Source organism: Sinohyriopsis cumingii, unplaced genomic scaffold, assembly GCF_028554795.1.
Source record: "Sinohyriopsis cumingii isolate HCF-2022 unplaced genomic scaffold, ASM2855479v2 utg001324l, whole genome shotgun sequence".
Lineage (NCBI taxonomy): Eukaryota > Metazoa > Mollusca > Bivalvia > Unionida > Unionidae > Sinohyriopsis > Sinohyriopsis cumingii.
Window position 1 is genome coordinate 74,298 of NW_028315983.1, and position 26,466 is coordinate 100,763.

At 33.6% G+C, this 26,466-nt stretch overlaps 1 protein-coding gene and 1 long non-coding RNA gene across 2 annotated transcripts in view; one reads left to right on the forward strand and one right to left on the reverse strand.

Annotated features, from left to right (window-relative positions):
* LOC149772639 (uncharacterized) overlaps nucleotides 1–25,785 on the forward strand; it is a 65,123-nt gene extending 39,338 nt beyond the window's left edge. Inside the window, exons 3-4 of the long non-coding RNA XR_016417641.1 lie at nucleotides 11,058–11,119; nucleotides 25,138–25,785. This is a non-coding gene — a long non-coding RNA (uncharacterized LOC149772639). The remainder of the gene's footprint in view (nucleotides 1–11,057; nucleotides 11,120–25,137) is intronic.
* The window catches only part of LOC149772641 (coiled-coil domain-containing protein 137-like), a 28,802-nt gene continuing 22,987 nt past the window's right edge, over nucleotides 20,652–26,466 (reverse strand). The window contains exon 7 of the mRNA XM_089947531.1: nucleotides 20,652–22,222. Within this exon, the coding sequence (XP_089803657.1) occupies nucleotides 21,983–22,222 (240 nt within the window). The 3' untranslated portion in view covers nucleotides 20,652–21,982. The remainder of the gene's footprint in view (nucleotides 22,223–26,466) is intronic.

Consider the following 26,466-nt stretch of genomic DNA (forward strand, 5'->3'; position numbering starts at 1 on the left):
ACTAGTGCAGCAGGAAGCGCGCTATTTTTCTTGGCTTTAGAAAAACATTTATGCAAGTTCGTGCGCTCATGTACCATGACTAGTGTCTTGTAAAGGAATGGAATCGGTCTGGCCAGCATTTTCAGATTTGTCCAAATTTATAATTAAAAATAAGTCTCTCCATTACTAGTGACATAGTCTCTCTCTCTCTCTCTCTCTCTCTTATACGCTTGACATTTGATATCGTCTGCATCATTTGAGATACCTTTATGAAACGATGTGTTTTTGTGCCATGGCACAAATTTGTCACGTACAAACAAGGGCTTTGTCCGAGTATGACTCTTAAGAGCTGGAAGTATTCTGTTAACAGTGGAAGACTTATCTTACCCAAATTCAGCTAACTTCAGAGATTCCAAACATCCCAGATTTTTCAGAATTGTTAAGTGAAAATTCCAATTTCCATATTTACAACATATTGGGAGATACCATTTTTATAATTGAAACTTTTTGTGGGTATGTAAAAAGACGAGTACATTATGACTGACTGGTGTAGAATTTAGTTTTTCTTAATTTGATGAAGAAAGTAGATGATAAATCAGTTGACCAGACTACTAAAGGGTTAAAATTGTAGTAGCATTGAAGAGAAAACGAAAATGAAGATATTTCATCGGTGAAACTAACTTTAATTGTTTTAGCAAGATATAATGAAGGAATTAAAAATCCTGGAAATGGGGAATTAATACACCATTAAACCTTGCTGGATATTGCATGTTACCGTGTACAGTCTTGTAGGAACATAAAATATGGATGTATAGAAGTTTCTTACTTTGATTTAATGTTGTCCATTCTGGACAGGCTGCCTGAATTCTAAAAATTTGATGCTTGGATTCTCGATGAGCATATTTAAAGATTAGCATCTTGGGAAGGGGCCCCGAGTGGTCTAAAACGCTCACCATTACGGATCACTGCCATCTCACCTCTGTCTGCGTGAGTTCGAGTCTCAGCCTCGGCTAACGTTGGTACGTGAGAAAGCCTGCCAGTAGCTTCTCTTGGGTCGGTGGTTCTTCAAGGAGGTTTTCCAGGGTTCTTCCTACACCAATTATACTGGCCGCCATGTATAGCCTATCTTGTCCTGAAAAATGGCGTTAAACCCTACAACAACAACAACAACAACAAAATAAAGATTAGCATCTTGGGTTACCACCATTAAATTAAAATGGAGAATTCAGTCACAATCTCGAGCAATACCTGGAACATAATTTCATAAAAAGCGTGTGGTTTGAAATAGATTTAGTGGCTAAATTTCTGTAAGTTGCTTTTTGTCTCACTGGAAAGATTAGGCAGGATGTGAGAATCGCCTTTGCAACAGCGTTATTGTTGATACCAACGTCCTTAAGTGCAATTAGTTCATGTTTTATGTAGTTATGTAAAGTGACCTATACATGTCACTCCAATACTTGTGTCAGGATTTGCACTGAGCTCAGTTTTATGGGTTTGGTCAATCTCTCTTTGCTACTTCAACTGAAAACGAAAGACTTGCAATGAATAAAAAGAAATGCTCAGATTGGCCTAATAATAAAGTGGTGTCATTTTGAGTACTGAAAATGACATCCCAGGAAAAATCCTTTTGTGACAATGAATAAAAACATAATTATCGGATTTTATAGAATTGGGCTGGGAAATGATAAAATAGATTACACAAAGGAAATGAGGGAGGGGTAAATATGTGTGACAGTACTAATAATATAATAATATGGTAGAAATAGTTCACGAAATGTTCTGATGTAGGATTATAGATCCAGTGGTATATTTCTTGTGAGTATAGGAGAACTGATTTTGTTATGGCCAAATTATCATTGTTTTTTTTAGCTGTAGAATCCAGTAATTTCCCTTTAATGTGCGCTCTGATTCAGTCCATCATGGGTTGGCCCAGATTGGCAATATCGCTGGGGACTAAAAACAAATATCCAACTGAAGTGTACTCAAACGGTTGAAAACCAGTACATATTTTGCACAGGAAAAAGTAGACATTGTTCATCCCTGCATTTGAATTCTGTAAGGTTTGACTTGAAGTGATGTTTGCTTGTATCGGGTGATATTGATGATTTTTAGGTCCACAGTACGCAAACACCAGAATTGGTGGTGAAACAGTCTTGATGCATTGAGATTTTTGCCATACCGATACATGCATCAATACAATACGGTGAATTTGTACAAAACGATACTTACTCTATACAAGAGTACTTTAATATTCAGTACTCATGAATATTCATTAGCCGATCTTTAATTTGAGAATTCATCTGAGGCACAGGCATTTCATTTTTGCCCGTGAAAAAAACAAAAAAAAAAAAAAAAACATTGACAACACCCGCTCGGTTTCTACAACCTAACAACAGGTGATATGGTTTGTAATATTCCCCACCCCACCTCGCCGATTCCATGCTAATTATATTGTCCCAACGGAATTGTTCAGCATAAAGGAGACATTCTAAATGTGTTCCTGGTGTATAATGAAGTGCTTTATTCATAATTTAATAATCACTTTTACGTGAAGTTGCTCCATTGATTCGAATCTTGTTTATTTATTAGGGGTCTAATTTGATGACTACACTTCTGGAGTGTCAAATATTGAAATACATTATATTCAATTCTGATTGGTGGTTATTCTGTTGGCACGGTTCAGGGTAAATGTAGCTTAATCCATGCGTGACGCGGGTTGTATTGATACAACAGCAGAGAAACCTCTCGCAAAAGTGGTTATTAAATGACATGTAAAGTATCATACATGCGAAGCAAATTTGGAATGTCTCTTTTATATTGAGATATTTAATTGCGTACTGACGTACCAATAGGATAAATTAAATTGGCACAAAATCGGTGATGGGACACGTCCCAAGAGTTTCACTTTGTGTATAAAAAAAAATAATGACTGGGAGTAGTTTTCCTTTTTCAATAAAGTGCATGTGCAGCGTCAGTTTTACATCTGTAGGAAGTACAATGTGAAAGACTTGGATGGTATTCATCCCTACTCCCATACCTGGACTTGTTCATGTTACTTCAGTTTGAGCTAATGATAGTCTTGATTCGGACCTTAGAAAGGTCCAGATATAATGTTTGCTATTAAGTTGAACGAGGATTTCTAGAAAATGGTAATTGTAAAATGAACTGGAGGTATCTGCGTAAACCGTAAATTTAATGTAGAGTCCAATAAATAGATTATCACTGAGCAGACACATTCTTGGATTTAATAATTATTATTGTAAGAAGTCTCTTTAGGATCCTGTCAGAAATACAAAATAAATAAGTCTAGCGGCTAAGAGCCTTTTGACAAAAATATGTATTCAAGAGGTACAGAAATAACCCACCATGTCGGCCAATTCTGCCCGTCGGGTAGTTCTGCGCAACGATACGTCATTTCTGTAAATCTTGGATCGTGTTATTTTTGGGTCGAAAATCCAATTTGCATGAAGAACGATTGTCATTTAAATAAGGGAAGTGATATTCATTAAGTGTATAAAAAAAAATCCTACATTTCGACTCTAAATGCATATGAAAATGTGATTTCTAACTGTCAACATGAAGACCCACTCCATGACCTTCTTGAACTTGTAACCCAGGAAAACATATTTAATATTTGCCTTTTTGAATCATACAAATAAATTCATTATTTTAAAGTTGGAATTAGTTATGTTCGAACAAAATTGCATCTTAATCCAAGTTTCGAATTTTGCGAGTTGTCCCACACGTACTTCCTCGCCTGCTATCCAACTTGTCAACTTTAACTTTTACAAAAATTTCTACAAGATACTTTTAGTTTGCCGTTTAGTAGCATTGTTACGTTGAATTTTATAAATCCAGCTATAAATCTGACCTAATTACTCGACTGAAATGCAGACATAAAGAGTCCGAAGTAATGTATTTCATTTCCATAGGCCGACATATGGCGAGTCGTGAAAACACACGTGTGGTATCCCATGTGTCCAGAATTAATATTATTTTGAACAGAATCTTCTGGCGACAATTGTCGTTTTTCAAATGGTAAGCATTGCAGTATTTTATTTTCGTCAATCGGTCGAATTCGATATTGGTAACGGAAACCTTACGTGTGCAGAAAAGCCCGACAGTGGTGTACATATTCCAGAAATTCAAAAAGCATTCTAAAATTATTAAAAAATATTCCAGAAGTAAAAAGACCCCCCACATATTCCAGAAATGCAAATATGCATCTTCTAGAAGTACAAAAAATTTAGATTTATTAGGACTCTGGATCTTCACTGTAAAGTCAATTTGCAATATAAATAATGGTATACTTAGTATGAAGCATATTTTGATATTTTTTTACACTGATGAATATTACAGAATATAGTGATCATATAATTCGCATTCTGTTGAGACAAAAAGATCCATATCACAATATTGATCTGAATATATTTCACGCATGTACATAGTAAATGTAACACTAAGCACTTGCAACAAAATCATGGACGGTTAATAAGTTACAAAAATGTATAACAAAATACCAGTAAGTACTGTTAATAACTAGTATTGTCAGACACCAGTTTACGTGGACTGAATCGTTTATACGAACCGTGAATTTAAATTGATTCCCATTTTTAAAATGATAACCGTTTATGCAATCCACACTTTTCTCCCTCAATCCATATATACTCGAAATAAATAATTAGCCTTCAAATCCGAGAGTTCTACAATTGAACTGTTTTATCTTTTCAAAATGTGTACTGTTACCAAAATACGTTTAATCCTTTCATGATGCTGTGAACCTATTATAATTTTGGAACTGCGTGGTTGCCAATGTCCTTAAAGAAAATAAACAGCTATACAAACGTCCCAAAATGTCTGGGAACGGTCTCAGTCAATGAGTTTGTCTTACACATTGTTAAGAGTTAAAGGAACCTTCAGTTTACAGAATTTAAGTGGCTGATTGCCTGAAAGTAAAAGTTAAATTGTAATTTTTGTTTCATTATCGTATATAATCGCTTATAAGTCGAGTCAAACTGTACAGACTCAGATCTGCCGTCGCATGATGCATGGGAAAATTGAGGTCTGTGCAGTTTGTTAGGAGTAATCAGAAAAACAAACAGCATAGACCTTAATCTGCAGGCGCGTTATGCTACGGCAGTTCAGCATCTTTGCTGTTTGCAGTTTGATTCGATATATAAGCGAATATATACGGTATGCAATAGCTTCATGGTCATCTTGCTTCACGCCGAAACCCCAACACCCAGCCATTTGTCTCATATAGTAACGTTTGCACACTGCAATATCATTAAAATCTGAAAGATTTTTCATAGAAAACGCCATAACTGTGGATGCCTTGTGCATGCACACATCAAAGAAATATTGTGCCATTCGTGTTACAAGGTAAAATTACTAGTGCAAATTGCGTCTCGCTGAAAAAGCTTCAGTTATCTGCAAATTAAATAAATGGATATCTGCAACAGTAAAACTGCCCTCATATCCTCTAAGAAATGTTTTGCTCCACTTTTGTATTATTTACATTTTATACTAAATATTTTTGGGTACAATGGGTATATAATAGGGATTTACTTAACTGCGGTTGTCTGTCTAAAGGATACAGAGGGTGAAACAGTAAAGTCCATTAATGGACATGAAACAGTAAAGTCCATTAATGGACATGAAACAGTAAGATACATCAATGGACATGAAACAGTAAAGTACATTAATGGACATGAAATAGTAAAGTACATTAATGGACATAAAATAGTAAAGTACATTAATGGACATGAAACAATAAAGTGCATTCGTGGACATGAAACAGTAAAGTACATTAGTGGACATGAAACAGAAAAGTATATTAGTGGACATGAAACAGTAAAGTACATTAACGGACATGAAACAGTAAAGTCCATTAATGGACATGAAACAGTAAGATACATCAAAGGACATGAAACAGTGAAGTACATTAATGGACATAAAATAGTAAAGTACATTAATGGACATGAAACAGTAAAGTACATTAATGGATATGAAACAGTTAAGTGCATTAGTGGACATGAAACAGTAAAGTACATTAGTGGACATGAAACAGTAAAGTACATTAGTGGACATGAAACAGAAAAGTATATTAGTGGACATGAAACAGTAAAGTACATTAACGGACATGAAACAGTAAAGTACATTAATGCACATGAAACAGTAATGTCCATTAATGGACATGAAACAATAAATTACATTAATGGACATGAAACAGTAAATTACATTAATGGACATGAAACAGTAAATTACATTAATGGACATGAAACAGTAAAGTACATTAGTGGACATGAAACAGTAAAGTATATTAGTGGACATGAAACAGTAAAGTGCATTAGTGGACATGAAACAGTAAAGTACATTAGTGGACATGAAACAGTAAAGTACATTAATGGACATGAAACAGTAAAGTGCATTAGTGGACATGAAACAGTAAAGTACATTAGTGGACATGAAACAGTAAAGTGCATTAGTGGACATGAAACAGTAAAGTACATTAATGGACATGAAACAGTAAAGTGCATTAGTGGACATGAAACAGTAAAGTACATTAGTGGACATGAAACAGAAAAGTATATTAGTGGACATGAAACAGTAAAGTACATTAATGGACATGAAACAGTAAAGTGCATTAGTGGACATGAAACAGTAAAGTACATTAGTGGACATGAAACAGTAAAGTACATTAGTGGACATGAAACAGAAAAGTATATTAGTGGACATGAAACAGTAAAGTACATTAACGGACATGAAACAGTAAAGTCCATTAATGGACATGAAACAGTAAGATACATCAATGGACATGAAACAGTAAAGTACATTAATGGACATGAAACAGTAAATTACATTAATGGACATGAAACAGTAAAGTACATTAATGGACATGAAACAGTAAAGTGCATTAGTGGACAAGAAACAGTAAAGTACATTAGTGGACATGAAACAGTAAAGTGCATTAGTGGACATGAAACAGTAAAGTACATTAGTGGACATGAAACAGTAAAGTATATTAGTGGACATAAAACAGTAAAGTACATTAACGGACATGAAACAGTAAAGTACATTTAATGGACATGAAACAGTAAAGTACATTAGTGGACATGAAACAGTAAAGTACATTAGTGGACATGAAACAGAAAAGTACATTAGTGGACATAAAACAGTAAAGTACATTAACGGACATGAAACAGTAAAGTCCATTAATGGACATGAAACAGTAAGATACATCAATGGACATGAAACAGTAAAGTATATTAATGAATATGAAACACAGTAAAGTAACTTAATAGATATGAAACACAGTAATGTATATTAATGGATATGAAACAGTAAAGTTTATTAATGGATATGAAAATACACATTAAAGTATATTAATGGAGATGAAACACAGTAAAATTCAATAATGGATTTAAAACACAGTAATGTCAAAGTAATTAAAGTAATGGCGAAAGACAGCATAATGCATATAAAGTATTCATTAAATATTGATTGTGCTGAATAACAACAATATAATTTTTGTACTTTGTTGTTGTTGTTGTTGCTTATCCATGGATATAACTATGATGCATGATGTGCGTTACGGAGCAGCACTTTAAATATACAATTAGGCACACTATACCCTTCGGGCATTCAAAATAAAAGTATTTGTAATATCTTAAATAAGGAAATAAATGGTAACACCTTGTAAAAACCAAACTTCAATAACAAATAGAACATGCAGACTAGAGAATACGCTTAGTGCTGATTGATATTACGAATGATTATGGCTGATAACAAATACATGTAGTCAAGTTTCTTACTCGTGCTAGAAATACCTCAGACTTCATCCTGACCTCATTACCAGGCAAATTCTCGTGCATTCATTCGCCTGATCAGTTTAGTGTTCATGATGTTATAGCTCTATACAAGTAAATGTTTCATCCCAAAAACAAAACCGTCGAAAATTATATTTGTTAGCAGAGGAAATGTTGATGCAATGAGATCTGAAGCTAGTGCCTTTCCAAAATTCTAAATTTGAATGGTCCGAAAAATAAGACGGATATTGCAGTGAACTGGAAACTTATACAAATCTTTTCCAACTTCTTCATTTGAAAAAATAAAATGTTTCTTTAAAATTAAATAAATCGGTTGAGTCGATGCCTTGGATTAAAGACAACATTAGAAAACTGTTTCGAATAAGAAAACAAGATTCGTGGTAAAGGAATGTGTAACTGCAGTGAAAAAATAATAAAAAATGAAAACAGTTATCGGCTGAAATTGAAGATAACGTTAAAAAAATCACATATCAGTTAAATAAATAAAACGATTAGAATCTTAATCTCAGACTCTAAACAATTTTTAAAATACAAACGTGGCATTCTTCGACTTAAGACAAATACCAAATTAGTAGAAAAAGATCCTAAGAAAGGTGAAGCGCTGAACACACAAGTCTGAAGAGTTTTTAACCACTGTAGTGAGACGGCTTCACCACTTAACTTACCAAAAGTATCATATTATAAAAATGTATTCAGGAGCTCAGATGTTGCTATACGATTTAAACCCTTCAAAAGTTTGAGGACCATATGATAGACATCCAAAAAATACTTAAGGAATTATTTTGAGTTGATACCAGTGCTTACACACTTCTTTGAACAATCTTTGGATATTTGCAACTTCCCAAAGGATTGTATCTGGCAAATGTATTCCATTGTTCAAAAAAGGTGATCGCAAAGAGGCCAATAATTACCGCCCAATGTAACTCGCTAGTACTCTTTGCAAAGTACTTCACTATATTGTCTGTTCGGACATCATGAAGCATTTGAATAACTATTCCATCATATATGATAAACAACAGGCCTTCCAGAAATGACTGCTGTTGATGACTTGGCTGAACGTTTAGATAATGGAGACCAAGTAGACATTTTTGTATTAGACTTTCATAAAGGTTTTAGCACTGTACCCCATGAACTATTAAAGAGTCAACTATTTCATTATGGAATTGCAGGCAAACTCCAACGTCGGATATACTCTTTTTTTTAATGTTTCAGAGAACAATGTGTGTTGATAAATTATTCCAAATCTGGTGCACGAAGGATGTCATGATGGAAATTGACTCGCAAATTCGCCTCATTGCACATGACCATGTATGGTACTGATCAATCAAAACCGAGCAGGATACTAATATATTACAAAACGATATTAATAAACTTGAACATGGGTACGAACGAGGAACATGTCGTTCCAACCTAAACCATGCAAAATGATGTAAATGACAAGAAAGATATACCATAAAAAAGATGTGCCATTGGAAGGTATATACTACTTCATAAGCCTTCAATTCAATAAAATACTTAGGTGTCAAACTCATTAGCTTTTAAAAATGGGACCTTCATACTCAAGAATTATGTACAAAAGCAAATTATACCTTAACCTTTTAACCCGTCATCGTGCCCACAAAATAAGAAAGAATCAACGTACAAGGGTTTAGTCAGACCTATTTTAAATAATGTTTGAACGGTTTGGGGCTCCCAATTATAGGTATTAGGAGATCAAATTAAAAAAAAAAAACCAGATGCATGCAATTTGGTTTCTTTTGTCTAAATATATCAAAGGAAGTATGACCTCCATATCGAGTAATTTATCCCGGAAACCATTAAGCAAAAACGTAAACTGGAAAATAGACTAATACTTTTCAAAACAGGTCTGAAATAACAGAGCAAATATACCCCGCCACAACTTAAACCAAAACGAACCAGTAAAAATCATATTAATATACTTACGATATCATACGCACGAACTGGTGGCTTTAAATTAAGCTTTTTCACAAACATCCAATGACTGGAATTCATAACCACAAATATTAATCCTCAAAAAACCAAATTGAAACCTTTTAAAAATTAGTACAGACACTTTTTTGTTTTTCCTAAAACAAGATCTTCTTGCAAGATTGACAGAAATGTCATCATGATGTGGAACTTAATAAATTAAGATCAAGATCAGCAAATACAAATTTATTTCTCCAGCTAGAAGTCATTGTTTTATGTTTCTGTCATGAATTAATATAGCTATTTTCAGAAGTGTAAGGAAATACATTGCTCGAAAAGACATAACAGTAACATATCACTTTATATTCGAATTTTAGTGTATAGATTTAAATATGAAAAAGAAAAGTAATAAATTTGAAAGTTATTTTTGTTATAATTGTTGCTTATTTGAATATTTATATTCTCTGTACTCGAGAATGCATGACAGTGGAAAAGAGTATGCAGTAAGAAATTTTAAGACAGAGGACAAACATTAAAAGAAATGATGATGATGATGATGATGATGATGATGATGATGATATTTAAATGATGAAAGTGAGGATGAAAAGCAAAAGCATCCGCTACACAATCACTAAGTGTACCAGGAGTCGGGAAAAGAGGACTCCGATTTCGTGAGTCCCTACCTTTTTAATTTAAAATGAGAATTACAAGCATTATCTAGATACATAAAAAAAGAAAGTAATTTTGACGAAACTATTAAATCTATCTATCTTTTTATTATCATTATTAATGTTTGTTGTGTAGATATACAATACTGTTGATAGACCTTTAATCCGCAGAAATCAGCACCCACAGAGCCCAGCCACTCGAGGTGGCTAGTCAGTACTGAACAATAAACAGTATGATACACATAACAGAGGAACAGCAACAAACAAAACATATCTTGATTCAGCAACATCCATAATCTTTATATTGTAAATGCATAATGCCTATTTTCTATTACTGTAGTTCCAGGTGCATAATTTAATTTTCTCTCCATTACTGTAACGAAACATTTTAATAAAAATTTCGAAGAAAAAAACAAACAAACTCTTTGAATAAAATGTCTCCATACTGGAGATAAAAATAAAAAAATAGAATTATAAATACTTCCTTGACTATATGTGATTTTTATATATGTGACCATACAATAGTGTACCTCATTTTACAGTCAAGTGTGGACTTTACTCAGTGATTTTAGTTTGAATGTACAATATAGAAATGACATTAAATTTCTTGGGCAAATAAAATGGAATGAAATGAAGTGAATTTCCTTTTCAGTGGAAAGCAGCCAGACAATTCCAAGTCCATTGAACGCTGGAGGCACTGCAGCATAAAAATTGGTTAGTTTTATTCCAAAATGATTACCATATTATCAATAAGGTGGAAAGTTTCCTCACTTCATTAGAGTTACTCTACCGAGATATAATTATATAAATAATTTAAAACAAGATATTTTAGAAGTGTTTGTCTTAATTAAACCTTTCTTTTATAAATAACGCAACCTCCTCAATCCTTACCGGATAATACACCCAAAAGTATTATTCTTAGCGTTTTAACAATCTCACATGTGAGTGGATGAGTTGATGATAGTTTGGAAATGGTTATATTCAAAAAGACAAAAATAAAATTAGCAGAAAAAATTTCAGTGGTTGTTTTGCATGGTTTGACCAAACATTGCAAAAAATCAGCAAATATGTTTTAATCTTCATGAAAAATATTGAATGTTAATACATAATTTGCTTAATAATATTTAATATTTTATAACAAAAAATTTACTGTCTGTGTTGATCATTTTTTAGAATGGGGGATGTCTATTTGCACTCAACATTGTACTGAATTCATAGCAATAGTGAACGAACACATTCAATTTATTATTTTTTATGTAAAATATATTGGTTAATGCATTTTTTTCCTTTTCTTCTATTTCATTCCCAGTGGTGCTGTTTATGTTTACTGAGTAACATCATTTCTGATTTTTCATATTTTTTGGTAATGGAAAATTACAAGAAATAATTATCTAATTAATTGTATGTGAGTATTCACACGTCAGTATAGTCATAGTTCAATATAAAATCACTAAAGGGTTGTAGATATATTGACTAAACAATTAAATACTAATAATATTAAAACTACGAAAACTCTTTGCTAATTATATAAGCAAAGAAGATTATTAAATACAAATGACCTATAATTATATATAAAAATTGCAACTCGGTAGATTACTTTCCGACATCTTTGCATGCATTCACACATCATTCTGCCATATTGCTTGTCTTTGTGTGTTGAATAGGGCATGTTGTGTGCTTTCATGAACACCAACAAATGAGTTATGTCAATAAATAACCCCCTATTTCAAAGTTGAGTAATATCTTTCATAAAAATATGCTTGCACAAGAAAGTTTTTGATATCATATGCAGGGAAGATGTTGATGCTGTTGTTGTTGTTATAGGGTTTAACGCCATTTTTCAGCACAAGATAGGCTATACATGGCGGCCAGTATTAATGGTGGAGGAAGAACCCGGTAAAACCCCGGAAAGAACCACCGACCCACAAGAAGCTACCGGCAAGTTTTCTCACATATCCACATTAGCTGAACCCGAGACTCGAACCCACGCAGACAGAGGTGAGATGAAGTGATCCGTGACGGAGAGCGCTTTAGACCACTCGGTCACTCGGGGCCCAGATGTTGATGCATTTTTTAAATCCACTCTTAGAGGTTTTGAGTATAATACATAAAATGAGGTGCGACTGTAGTAACCGTACCTGCTGTGTGACTATTGTGTCATCTATATTTGTGATCCCTCTAAAGTGGACATATAGGTGCATTTATTCAAATTAAGTTCAATATTTAAAATTTAAGATTTGATACTAACATAGTTTAACCAAAGTTAATTAAATTCCGACTCTTGAATGCTCTGCACCTTAAATGCCATGAAAAATCTTCCAGATGAAAAGTATTGATCGATATGATACTTTTTCAATGGCCGTCATGTACTAAACTAAGGATGCCTAGTCTATCATAACAAATCACAGGGTAGAACAAATTAATTTCCAACATCGATTACTTTCATTACAAAATCACAGCAACCTACATCCAAACCTCATCAAAAAATGTCCATGTAATTTAAATTTTGATGTATGCACTTCTTGGGGTGTATAAATAATGACCTTCCCAAAAAAATATAAATGTACAATAAGCCAAATAAAGTGAATAATCGCCAATTAAAGGTATGTGTAATAAAATTCTAAACAATTATACCCATTATTGAAATAGTTCTGAATGCTCACATGACCTGTATGACTTTTACTATAATGCATGACAGTTTTAAAGGTTCTTATGAGTTCCATCAGCTTGCACTAAGCGTGAGGGAGACTGATAGCAAATATTTGTGCAAATTAAAAATCTTTCATGAGAACTATTTCTAATTCAGTCCCATCATACCCTCATGAAAAAAATGCTTTATGTCTAATTTAGTCCCATTATACCCTCATGAAAATGCTTTTTAATTCAGTCCCATTATACCCTCATGAAAATGCTTTCTAATCAGTCCCATTATACCCTCATGAAAATGCTTTCTAATCAGTCCCATTATACCCTCATGAAAATGCTTTATGTCTAATTTAGTCCCATTATACCCTCAGGAAAATGCTTTCTAATTCAGTCCCATTATACCTGCATGAAAATGCTTTCTAATTCAGTCCCATTATACCCTCGTGAAAAAAATGCTTTATGTATAATTTAGTCTCATTATACCCTCATGAAAATGCTTTCTAATTCAGTTCCATTATACCCTCATGAAAATGTTTCATGTCTAATTTAGTCCCATTATACCCTCATGAAAATGCTTTCTAATTCAGTCTTATTATATTTCATTAAAATGTTTTATGTCTAATTTAGTCCCATTATACCCTCAGGAAACTGCTTTCTAATTCAGTCCTATTACACCCTCATGAAAATGCTTTATGTCTAATTTAGTCCCATTATACCCTCATGAGAATGCTTTCTAATTTAGTCCCATTATACCCTCATGAGAATGCTTTCTAATTTAGTCCCATTATACCCTCATGAAAATGCTTTCTAATTTAGTCCCATTATACCCTCATGAAAATGCTTTCTAATTTAGTCCCATTATACCCTCATGAGAATGCTTGTTTAATTTAGTCCCATTATACCCTGATGAGAATGCTTTCTAATTTAATCCCATTATACCTTCATGAAAATGATTTCTAATTGAGTCCCAGTATACCTTCATGATTCATGAGAATGCTTGTCTAATTTAGTCCCATTATACCCTCATGAGATCGCTTTCTAATTTAATCCCATTATACCATCATGATAATGATTTCTAATTTAGTCCCATTATACCCTCATGAGAATACGTTCTAGTTAAGTCCCATTATACCTTAATGAGAATGATTTCTGTCAAATTTAGTCCCATTATACCTTCATGAGAATGTTTTATGTTAATTTAGTCCAATTATACCTTCATGAGAATGATTTCTAATTTAATCCCATTATACCTTAATGAAAATGCTTTATGTTAATTTAGTTCCATTATACCTTCATGAGAATGATTTCTAGCTAATTTAGTCCTATTATACCTTAATGAGAATGATTTGTCAAATTTAGTCCCATTATACTCTCATGAGAATGATTTGTCCCATTTAGTCCCATTATACCCAAATGAGAATTTGTTTAATTTAGTCCCAATATACCCTTATGAGAATGACTTCTAGCTAATTTGGTCCCATTATACCCTCATAAGAATGATTTCTCAAATTTAGTCCCATAATACCCTCATGAGAATGCTTTCTAATTTAATCCAATTATACCTTAATGAGAATGATTTCTAATTTAGTCCCATTATACCCTCATGAGAATGATTTGTCAAATTTAGTCCCATAATACCTTCATGAGAATGATTTCTAGCTAATTTGGTCCCATTATACCTTCACAAGAATGCTTTGTTAATTTAGTCCAATTATACCTTCTTGAGAATGATTTCTGTCAAATTTAGTCCCATTATACGTTCATGAGAATGATTTCTATTTTAGTCCCAATATACCCTCATGAGAATGATTTCTGTCAAACTTAGTCTCATTATACCCTCATGAGAATGCTTTCTGCCTAATTTAGTTCCATTAAACCTTCATGAGAATGATTTCTATCAAAGTGTTGTCCCATTCTGTTGAACTATGCACGATATAATGGCATGTTGTTTACATGGTAAACAGCGTCTATTTGACAGAAATAATGAATTTTTAGAATCTGATGAATGTACTAGTTTTTTGCCATTACGTCACAAGGTGAATTACAAACTGAAAATTAGTACTGAAAAGTTGTTGTGGGGTTTTAACGCCATTTTTCAGCACATGATAGGCTATGCATGGAAGCCAGTATTAATGGTGGAGGAAGAACCCAGAAAAAACCACCGACCCACGAGAAGCTACTGGCAAGCTTTCTCACATACCCACATTGGCTGAATCCTAGACTCGAACCCACGCAGACAGAGATGAGATGGCAGTGATCCGTAATGGAGAGCGCTTTAGACCACTCTGCCACTCTGAAAAGTAGTGATGTTTGACTATTCGCAAATTTACAGATGTGTTAAGAATGAAGATGCAAAGTTTACAATGGAAATTTTGACATGAAACTAAACCTTTAATGCTTGGCCTAACCTGTAAATTATAAAGTTGTTAGCACAAGTGAAGTAGCCTACTAGGTCATTGTGACCTATTTTCCCATGGAGTCATTCATAATAATTTATGAAACATCCAGGCCAAGATCCATGAACATACTATGTTAAAAGCTGGAGATTTGCAAGGAATACAGTACTTTTAGAATAGCATTAACATGTACCTACAAAGTGACTGTAATTAGTGTCAGAAAAAGTCACTGTAACCTAGATTCTGCTGGGATGGATCAGAATGATGCAAAGAAAACAATGAATTGGTTCCATGAAGATATCAAGCCTAAATCTAGAGGAAATAGCAGGAAAGCAAGCATTTTACAATTGTAATTTTGTGACAGACATAAATAATGCTGGACTGGATGGGGTATTGCAGCATAAAGCTGTATGTACTTTGTACAGATTGACTACCTAATTATGTACAGTACTTGATGTAATATATGTACATACTTTAGTAAGTGTACACCCCCTTCTGTCAAAACTTGCAAAATTATCCATCAAAGAGTGCACATTCCTTGACCTTAATGTGCCTCAGAGGAGGAAATCAGCTGCTAAAATCTGACTAGAACTGGATTTTAAAGCTTGCCACTATGCATATCTGATGTCTAGGTACAACTTAAAACATTATGGGTTAATATGTCTAAAAGAATTAATCTAGCATAAGCTTTATTCAGTTTCACCAACATTTTTAGAGGTAATTCATCTCCAAAGTGGAGAGTGCCATACACAATGGGTGTTAACTCTTGTAGTCTGTACTTACATGTTATGAAGATATTGTTTATGTAAATGTGCTCAATAGGTTGATTTTCAACCTCACAAATTTCTCAAATTACAGTGAAATCCCATTATAAGATGACAGTGGGGTTTGACAGGGTGCCATTGTGTTATATAAACATATTATGTAATATTTGGACAAGTTAACAAAACAAAATGCTGGATGTGTCCCTCTTGACTGAACAAGATGGGGTGTGTGAATGGGTGCATATGTATGCTCTTCTAAGATGCAGTTAAGAACCTAACTGATGCTTATTAAATGAGAAATTGTGAAAACACATTGACTGCATATTCAATATTTAATCTCTTGCTTAAACTTACATTTATCCATACATGTGTAAGAAAATCAACAGCTGAATAGCGATCCCATTAAAAGACAAATAAAACCATTCTAATAAATTTACAAATTATGATACTATATACATATATACAATATCTCATACCACTTAATTAAGAATAAACATCAGGGGTTGAGTTTATTGTTTTACAAAGAACTGACAGCTCTATGTTCATTTAGAATGTGATAACTAGCTTACAATATGCCCAGCCAAGTATGCAAGACAACAGCATTCATTTGTGATGTCGTTATAAAGCAGCACTCTATAGACACAACAAACTTTCACCGTGTAATTAACTTTAATGAATTGCAGTTCCTATATTAAGATGAATCAATCAACTGATTGATTCTGGTGAAAACTAGATTTGAAAGGCACTGTTATGTGCATGCATGTCTATGCCAGCTGACTTAGCAACCATAAGTTAGCTATTGTATATCATGGATGGAACAACAATAATACCTAAAATGTGCTGATAACAAAGGTAATGGAGAATTTCAAGCTCTATTTTGTATGGCTTTATGAAAACTTGATAACAGTGGGGTTTGACAGGGTGCCGTCATGTTCACACCTGTAAACTCTTCAAAGGTTGATAATTGTTATCAACCTTTGAAGAGTTTACAGGTCTGAACCAAAAAAACAAGCTAACAACATATTTTAAGCGAAAAAATGCAAATAGAAACTTGTAACATTTTTATTCATCTATATAAAGACAAAGTGCATGACAATTATTTTCTTCGAAAGCATAGATCAGCAAATCAAACTCATTTATTTTGGCAATGAAAATTAGTAATTAGAAGCTCAGTTGGGAGAAACTGGTGAAGAGGTAAAATCTGGAAGCAATGCCATGACTACAGTCGACTCCACTTAACTGCACATTGGTTAACTGCACACTCCGGATAACTGCACGTAGTCATGCCAGTCCCGTTTTTTCCCAATGCTTTTCAATGGGAACAAACTTCGGATAACTGCACTTCGCTTAAATGCACACTCCGGATAATTGCACGATAAATTTTCTGCCTGTGGCACATTATTCATTACAATTTTACTCCGGTTAACTGCACAATGTATAGTCAGGATCAGTTATTGCCAGTCCACTGCTGGAGCTCTTCAAATAAGCCGACAATTAAGCCAGTAAATGCAACTTTGTAAATGATTGACATGTAAAGGACGCCATAGGTGGTAGATACATGTATATTCCCGCCCACCAGGGAACAATAGCGTGGGAACAATCATATGTTGCAATAGATGACGGTCTTCAGACAGAAGGTGAAATCGACAACTCAGTAGAAAATGATGAAAGAAGTGATGATGACGACGCAGTAGATGACCAGGTTTCATCTAAAGTTGCTATTCAGTCACTCCTGAATTTACACATGTTCAGGGAAAAGAGAGAATGTGAGCTGTTTGAACCGTTTTACAAAACAGAGTCGTCAATTCACCAACTTATTAGTAAAACTTGTGTGCAGACATCAATTGCCGATTTCTTTCAGAAATTGTCAATTTCATTGTGTTTGATTTAACAACATGACGTTAGTGTTGTTCATTGTAGACTCTTGTTTCATTTAAGTAAACATTGAAAGAGTGGATTCTAATGATCTTTATACGTTATTCTTCACTTATATTCAAGCCGTGCTGATTTAAAGCTGTACTGTACCGTACTTCAGTTAACTGCACACTCCATTTAACTGCACAGTCTCGTGACGGGCCCGAGGCTGTGCAGTTAACCGGAGTCGACTGTATATTATAAAAAAAAGTTTTGTTTTAATGAAGCACCTAGTTGCAGGATTTCATTCGAGTATGATTGTTAACAAGAGAGTCAAATTTCATCTTGTATTTTGGAGCAAGACCCTGGAAAATTCTGAACCACTGAATTAGTTCATATTTGCAGAATTCAAACATTCCTCATAATAACAATGTCTGGGCACACTCTTAGCAACAACTGTTATTACTGTCGTTGCTTCCAAATTGTATTTCTTTTCCAATCATTCTTTTTCTTGCATAGCAGAGTTATCCCAGATATAGTCCGCAGTCAAACTACGGAAGTATATAACATATATTTTCTCCAAGGCAAATGATCCAATCTACATTTCTTCACAGTATTAATTTTTTCCCCTGGTAGTTTCAGACAAATATTTGGTCAGTGACATGTGCAAGCAAAGTTGTATCATTAGACAATGAAATACCTAAATGTTCTGGTCTGATGCTTCCTGCTAGCCACCTGGAGAACAAGACAAGTATTTGGATTGCATTTTCATGTTATAAGAACTGACAGGACCAGTTATGTTTTCTGAATATCCAGATTTAGAATTTCACATACATCAACTGGATCTTCAACCATATATAAACTGCAGTACTGTCAGTGAAAAGTCAAAATGATGACTGTATATCGTTTACAGTACAATTTATATCTACTAAAAACAAATAATGGTCCTAGGATCGATCCTGCAGAGACTCCTACATTAACATTTTGAAAATCCAAATAATTCTCATTTCATAATTATAAATAAATTTCTTACCAAGACAGTAAACTAACCTGAATGTTGATATTTCAAACTTAAGAATCAACCCTGCATACAAAACACAATCAAATCTGTTACTTATATCAATGGAAAAAGTTTTTACTTTATTTTTCTAGCCCTGAGCTATGCAAACCACATTATAAACATGTCATAACTAATCAGCTGTAGAGTCACAATGCGAAATTGATTTCATAATCAAATTATGCTGAAGAATATAATTACAGAAATATTTAACAAGACACATTTCAAGTACCTTGGACAAAGAAGCAAGCAGTGATATTAGACGATAAATTACATTTGTTCCACAACCTTTCAATATTGGGACCAGTTTTGCAAGTTTCCTATCTGGAAATCCTGAAATTTCAAGAGAAATATGAAGCATTTGACACAGTGGATACTTGACTGAACTTGAAATTCTTTGAAATACTTTGGAGTGTGGCAAATCAGGACCACACCACTTAGAATGATTTAAGCAGCTAAAGATGTTGTATCTTTTGTCCTCACTAATATTAATGGAAGAGGGCAGGAGAGGTGGATAATGTGTTTGATGCATAACTGTAAAGTTTTATGTTAGACTGTCAACAAAAGAAACCATTACTGTATTTCATGTATTTTTTTATACCCTTTAATTTTTCATACACAATCCAGTTATCAAAATGATAATTATTTAAATGTATATTTTTTAGTACATATCACATTGTGTTTTTTGAAAACTCCTTTAAATTATCAGAGATAAAATTTCTACTAAGAAGCTTTATGTTTGCAAAAAAGATTGAAAATACCGTATCACCATTTTGTTTTTACAACAAAAAAAAATTGTTGGTGAGAAAATACGATTGATTTATAAGCCCTCTTTTTGTCATTACAATATCTACTGGTGTTTATTAACAACTGTACAAAGGCCTTCACAGAACATATCTTAAAATATTATCGTTAATTAGTTCTCCTTATTAAGTCCATCACTGTAACAAAACACCACATGCATTTTAAAAGGAGTTCGGAAGGCCATTGATGTTTTCTTATCCAAAACAAAATATATTCCTGTACATGATTAAATGAAGACCACAGACCATTGATCAACTAGTCTTATTGTTTCATCATAGTCATACAAAAATAAAATATAAAAACCTTGCCATTTTCTATCACTAAATCGATTCATATATAGATACTATCTTTTAAGTGCTTGTACTGTTTTGAGTTGGAGATAATTAACATTTTATTGCGAATCTATTCTACGATATACCCCTCTATTGCTATCTCTACTGGCAAGTTCGAATAACAAGTAATGCATATGATCGCTTGTCCTTACAACATCTGCTGTATAGAAAACGGCCTCGATGGCACATTGACAGATTTTCATTTCCCTAAAGAGATCCTCATTTCCCTATTGGCAGCCTTGCTGATTTGACATCTGTTGAATCTTGCCCTCTATCTGGATGGTTTCAAATGGAATAACCAAAGCTCTAAGCATATTTAATTAGCGTGTAAATAACACTACATAGCCATGTGGTTGTTGTGACAATATATATTGTAATTAAAACAAGAATGAATTGTTGATTTAGTGGTGTTTATTGATAATGGAATATAGCAGTGTCGCAATACATACAATTATCACAACTGTCAGGTAACTGAAAATACAGTCTTTTTTCTCTTTGCAAAAGCTTCAAATAAAAGCCGTCCTGAATAAATACAGTATTGTACACGGACAAAATTTTGTTTCATTTCTCTCTCTCTATCTCTCACAGAAACATACACACACACATGCTCACATGATTAACTAAAATGTGTTTTCAAGTTCTTTATTTTTTTTAATGCAATTTGATAATGATGTTATTGTTGCAATAGATTACAAGTTACACTTAATTTCTTGACAACCTGGACTCGTATCATTGTGTACAATTTGCCAATAAATAGTACCCATAGCTAATACATGTTCAAACCATCTTAATCATTCTGTGAACATTACACAACATAACAGCTATAAAGAGGTATGCTTGCTGAGTGAGACATTATTCCCCCCTTCTCTCTCTCTCTCTAATAAAAAAAATCTTTTTGAGTACTTTTATTTTTATTGCAATTGGATTCTTGAGTTGATAACCGAATGAGACAGAAAATATTTTTATTTTGTACATTTGTATCATTAGGTTTTCATGTAGCATGTGTTCCGTAGAACTTGTTTGCATATGATCCTTATATTTTTCGTACAGTCATTACCAGAAAATGATAATTATTTATTTTACATCTAATTTTTCGTACACTGATATTAATAATTATTTTTTCGTGTAAAAAAAATTACACGAAATACGGTAAATATTTTTGCTTTCTCTCCTTCATTAGTTACAACAGCCGTTTACCATCAGTGATTGACAATATTTCTTCTACAACTTGCCATGGATGTTTTGAATAACATTCCACCATTTCTTAGAATTACTTAAGAATTTTTAATTTAATGAAGTCAGTATTTTCAGCATCACAACAACTGTTAAATTATTTTATAATTTTTCATTTTACGCTTTTTCTTTGGCTGCTGTCACTAAAATTACAGGATCTTTCATGCTGACTCTGCCATTTTAAGTTATAAACACAAATCCATTAATTTTTTTAAGCTCCTCAAAACTGAATACAGGCTGAAATACTTCAGTTGTTTGTGTCTTGATGTGAAAAAGCACCTTGGACACGTATAAATGGCTTAAGAACACATTAACCTCAAAACTACAATACTGCATAAAATCTTTGGAACGAAGTCACACATGAAAATCTTTCATCTGAGTTCACCATATCTCTGGGCCCTGACATCGCTAAATCCAATGAAAAGCCATCTGTCTCTCTTAATTAGTTCTGTTCAGCTGGTGACATGTTAAAGGGTAAGTTTAAACTTTGCTCAGCTGATTTTCATTATCTTGCCCTTAAGCTTCCTGTATCTCTCAATAGCACTTTGTCTCTCTTGATCTGCTATCCTCTGTTCACCCAGAGACAAGTATTTTCTTTTCACCGTCTGACCTATTGGCCGCTCTGCTAATGATCTGGCATTACTTTGAAGATTTTTCTCTTCACTTTTCTCTACATTTTCCTCAGGAGTCTTCTTGAACATCTCCTTCAAAAGCAAGGATTTCTTGCCAGGCTGAAAGAAATGTAAAAATTCTGTGATAATACTTTCTGAATGTTGGATTTAACACAGATCCTGACTTTGATGATGTGTAAACGCTCTCGTGCATATCATATTGATGGAAAAATATTCCAGCAAGGAGATGCCCCAATGGCTGTCACATAATCAACTGTTGCCTTTCTGCATGTACAAGTGGACAATCAATGTATCCTTGTCCTCCTGGGATATAGTTCCTGAGTCCACATGGACTGGAAGAGTACAGGGCAGTACTGTACATCAAAATGTCTTTCGATAAAACCCTAAGGTCAATATGACCATCCATCATTGAAAAGTATCAATTAACAAGATTTTTAAGATGGCTGCCATGGCAGCTATACTTGATGTCACATCGGAACCAATGTTATTTAGGACCAACCAGACATGATATGAAGTCTTTTGATGATAACCTCACGTCAATGTGGTCATCTGCAGAGAAGGAACAGTAAAATCAAGATTTTCAGGTTGTCTCCCATAGTGACCACAAAATTTTCTTTTAGGATCAAACCGACATAACAATGAGTCTTTTAGTGAAAACTCCACGTTGATATGAACATCCCTTCAGAAGAAGAAATGATAGCAAGATTTACAAGATAGCTGCTGTGGTGGTCATATCGGATGTCTGAGTGGCATCATTTTCCTTTAGAATCAACAAGACCATGGGATGAACTTGGGTAAAGTTTTATATCCTCCAAGTAGTTTAGGATTAGTGATAAGAAACCTGTGATAACAGATGAACATACTACAGAAAAAAACATATCTAAGTATAAAGGAAGTGAAAGATTTGATAGCTGGAATAGAATGTATGGTTAGGTAGAATAGATACACTTAACAGACTCATCTCTTGAATAATATAAACAACAATGAAAACTTATCTTAGAAATGACAGTGGTTTTGAAAAGATGTAAATTTTTTTTACACTAATGAATGATTTAAGAACACTTATTTTTTTATCCATATAAGTCTCTGCCAAACAGCAAGTACATTTTGATCTCCTGTGATTACCATATAAACAACATGATGATTGCACTTTTAGAGAAAGCCACATGACTAATCAATTGAGAAACGAGTTCCTTTTTATTTCCAAACACATCTATAACTTAAATCACACAAGTTAAATTAAGAACAATTTTTACCAAGTCACCTTGAAATTAGCGACGTGCATCAAACCAATCTTTGTTGCATGTAAATGATCTCTGACAGGCTGAGTTTTGAGAGATTCAGCTAAGCTTAATTTAGCAGTTTCACTGGAAAGCATAATGATGACAGAGGACCCTACTCACTCACTGCCTGTGGCTAAATTAGGACTTCAAATTTAGGGAGTCCTATTTACTTACAAAATATTATATTTAACATTTAACTGACAATACTGTATGTACTCACTTATAAGATGAGTCCAACAACAAACTGCACAGACCCAGATCTGCCAACCCATCATCCACCAGCATATCTTGGTCTTTGCAGTTTGTTAGGAATAATCAGTAGAACAAACAATACAAACCCTGACCTGCAGGTGCATTATGCAACAGTAGATCAGGATCTTTGTTGTTTGCAGTTTGATTTGAATTATAAGCAAGAAATATGGTAAGTAAAAATAAAACTGTTTAGTCCCTATTAGTAAAAATAAAACTGTTTAGTCCCTATTACCAAAAAATACAACTGTTAGTCCCTATTAGTAAAAATAAAACTGTTTAATCCCTATTAGTAAAAATACAACTGTTAGTCCCTATTAGTAAAAATAAAACTGTTTAGTCCCTATTAGTAAAAAATACAACTGTTAGTCCCTATTAGTAAAATAAAACTGTTTAGTCCCTATTAGTAAAAATACAACTGTTAGTCCCTATTAGTAAAAAATACAACTGTTAGTCCCTATTAGTAAAAATAAAACTGTTTAGTCCCTATTAGTAAAAAAAAAACTTGTTTCAAATAATAAAGCATCATCTCCACATCAGACAATGCAAGACTGAACTTGACACTGACTACAAGATGTAAGTGACAGACTAAGAGAGAACCATGTGAAGTAAAGAATCAACAGACGAACGAAACAGCAGGCATTTATATAACGGAAACAAAATCTTTTTTTTTTAAAAACTTGCTGGTGGGCAAGTACTTTGCAAACCTGAACCTGCATGAGGTGAAATTTGAGTTTGTCTTGGGTGTCAGCATACATGCCAAACCCCCCCCTCCCGAGAGGTATAAGTTTGTTCTGGGTGTCAGGCAAGTGGATCAGTAAGTGCCCTCCAAAAACAAGAATTTGAAATAGTTTTCAGTTGTAATACCTTTCAAGTCAGCAATATAAAAATCTTTATTTTGACAGTTTATTTCAATCATCCGTAACTCTCTGATAAACACTTAATTCTCTCCCTCCTTGTGTATGAACACATACAAAGAAATTGGCTTATTTTTTTTCCATATCAAAATGGTAAACCAACTAATGTATTGCTTCCAAAATCTACAATACTAATGTAAAAGAAATTATGATTTAAACGTGCACTGTAATAATTTTTGCAACAGCAAAATGAAGCACATTATTTGCTTGCTGTCGGTGTAGCCAGATTGCTTTAGTGTGCAGAACTATTCAACTTCGAGCCATTCAATTTTTAACACTTTATCATGGTTGTAAGTAGATGACCTGATATGCTTTTCAGGTCATTACAGCAAATTTGTAATTTTTGTAACCACTGGTGGACCTTTTGGACTTTAACCTTTTGTCATAAACTTTGTTAACACAATTAAACAAAAAGACACTTCTGATTAAGGCAAATGAAATTTGATACACATATTTAATGAAGACATTTTTAATGTGCATAACACTCAACTAATAAAATTACAATTCTGAGGTCATGCATGTTTTACAAATACAATTTCAAGTCAAGTTCTCTTTTCTTTTGCAGAAGCATCGAGTGGTTGAGTAGTCTAAGGGACTTGCCTGTACAAAATGCTCACACATCTAACCTCTGTTCCCCTGAGATCTAACCAACATGGGTATGCAAGAAAGCTTGCCAGTGGTTTCTCATGGATTTTTTCTTCACAGAATCTTCCTCCACCAAATATACTTGCTACCACCAGTGTTCCAAGATATTTTCTTTTAGGCACAGGCCCCCAGCTGGTGACTTAAATAAACTCACAAGCCCTGACTGAAATTCCACAAGCCCTGACTGAAATTTCACAAGCCTGGACAGTTCATATCTGTCAAATCTCAAGCCAGGAAAAAAAACATCCAGATTTTTGTGGTATTTCCACACCTACCTCTCGATCTCATAATATCTCCCAATTTTTCACACAGAACTCCATTTACTGCATTATATCTGTCAATTATCATTTCTCAGAAAATAACCCAAACATTAAGAGACATATCGTATGCAATCCACAGATGCCATATTCTATTTTATCACTTGTGAATACTGTTGTGACAAAACAATTAATATCACACTACAAAGATTTTTTCTCAAGTAAATTGAATGTTAAAAGTAAATGTTATTGATGTAAATTTTGGATTTTTTAAACCTTTAAAACAAAATGAAAATATAAACTGTCACTAATTAGTTTCAATCCCATGAATGATCACTGTGAATGTTGTGTAATTTTCTCTGCAAATTACAGCTCATTTCTGCCACAGAAACTCAGCCAGTAAACACTTGGCATTCCTCTACTGTATATATAAACTTTAATTACCATGATTAAATTAAAAGGAATAAAACAAAATATACCACACAGCATATGTGCCCCTAAAGAACTCATTCACAGTTAATATTTAATTTAGTAAAAGGTTTTTAATGCCGTAAAAGTTAAACCTAAAGAAATAAAGTGGGATACAAAACTTGGGAAGAACAGTTGCCACATGTATGGTAACTTGTGACTGCTGATTTGAACTGTTAAAATGAAGTTCTAGGCATCATTAGTTACAACAAAAAAGGGCATCATTTATTTGCCAATCAATTGCTGGTGCTTATATACACACACTGTAGAACATAGTATCTTTGAAGTATGTCTGAAGGGCAGTTCTTTTCACAAGATAAATGCAATGATAAGGTTTGACTGTTAATTAGTCACATTGGCCTAATGCTTGTGCACTTATGTCTAACCTTTCGCTATTATGCAGTCTAGCCACAGCTGATCAGAATATGAAAAGGGGGGCTTGTCCTGGGGGAAAATAAGAGAGAAAAGGCATGTCCAATGGGTGTTCGCATATTGGGGCAGGATGTGGGGGGCAATAGTAGCCT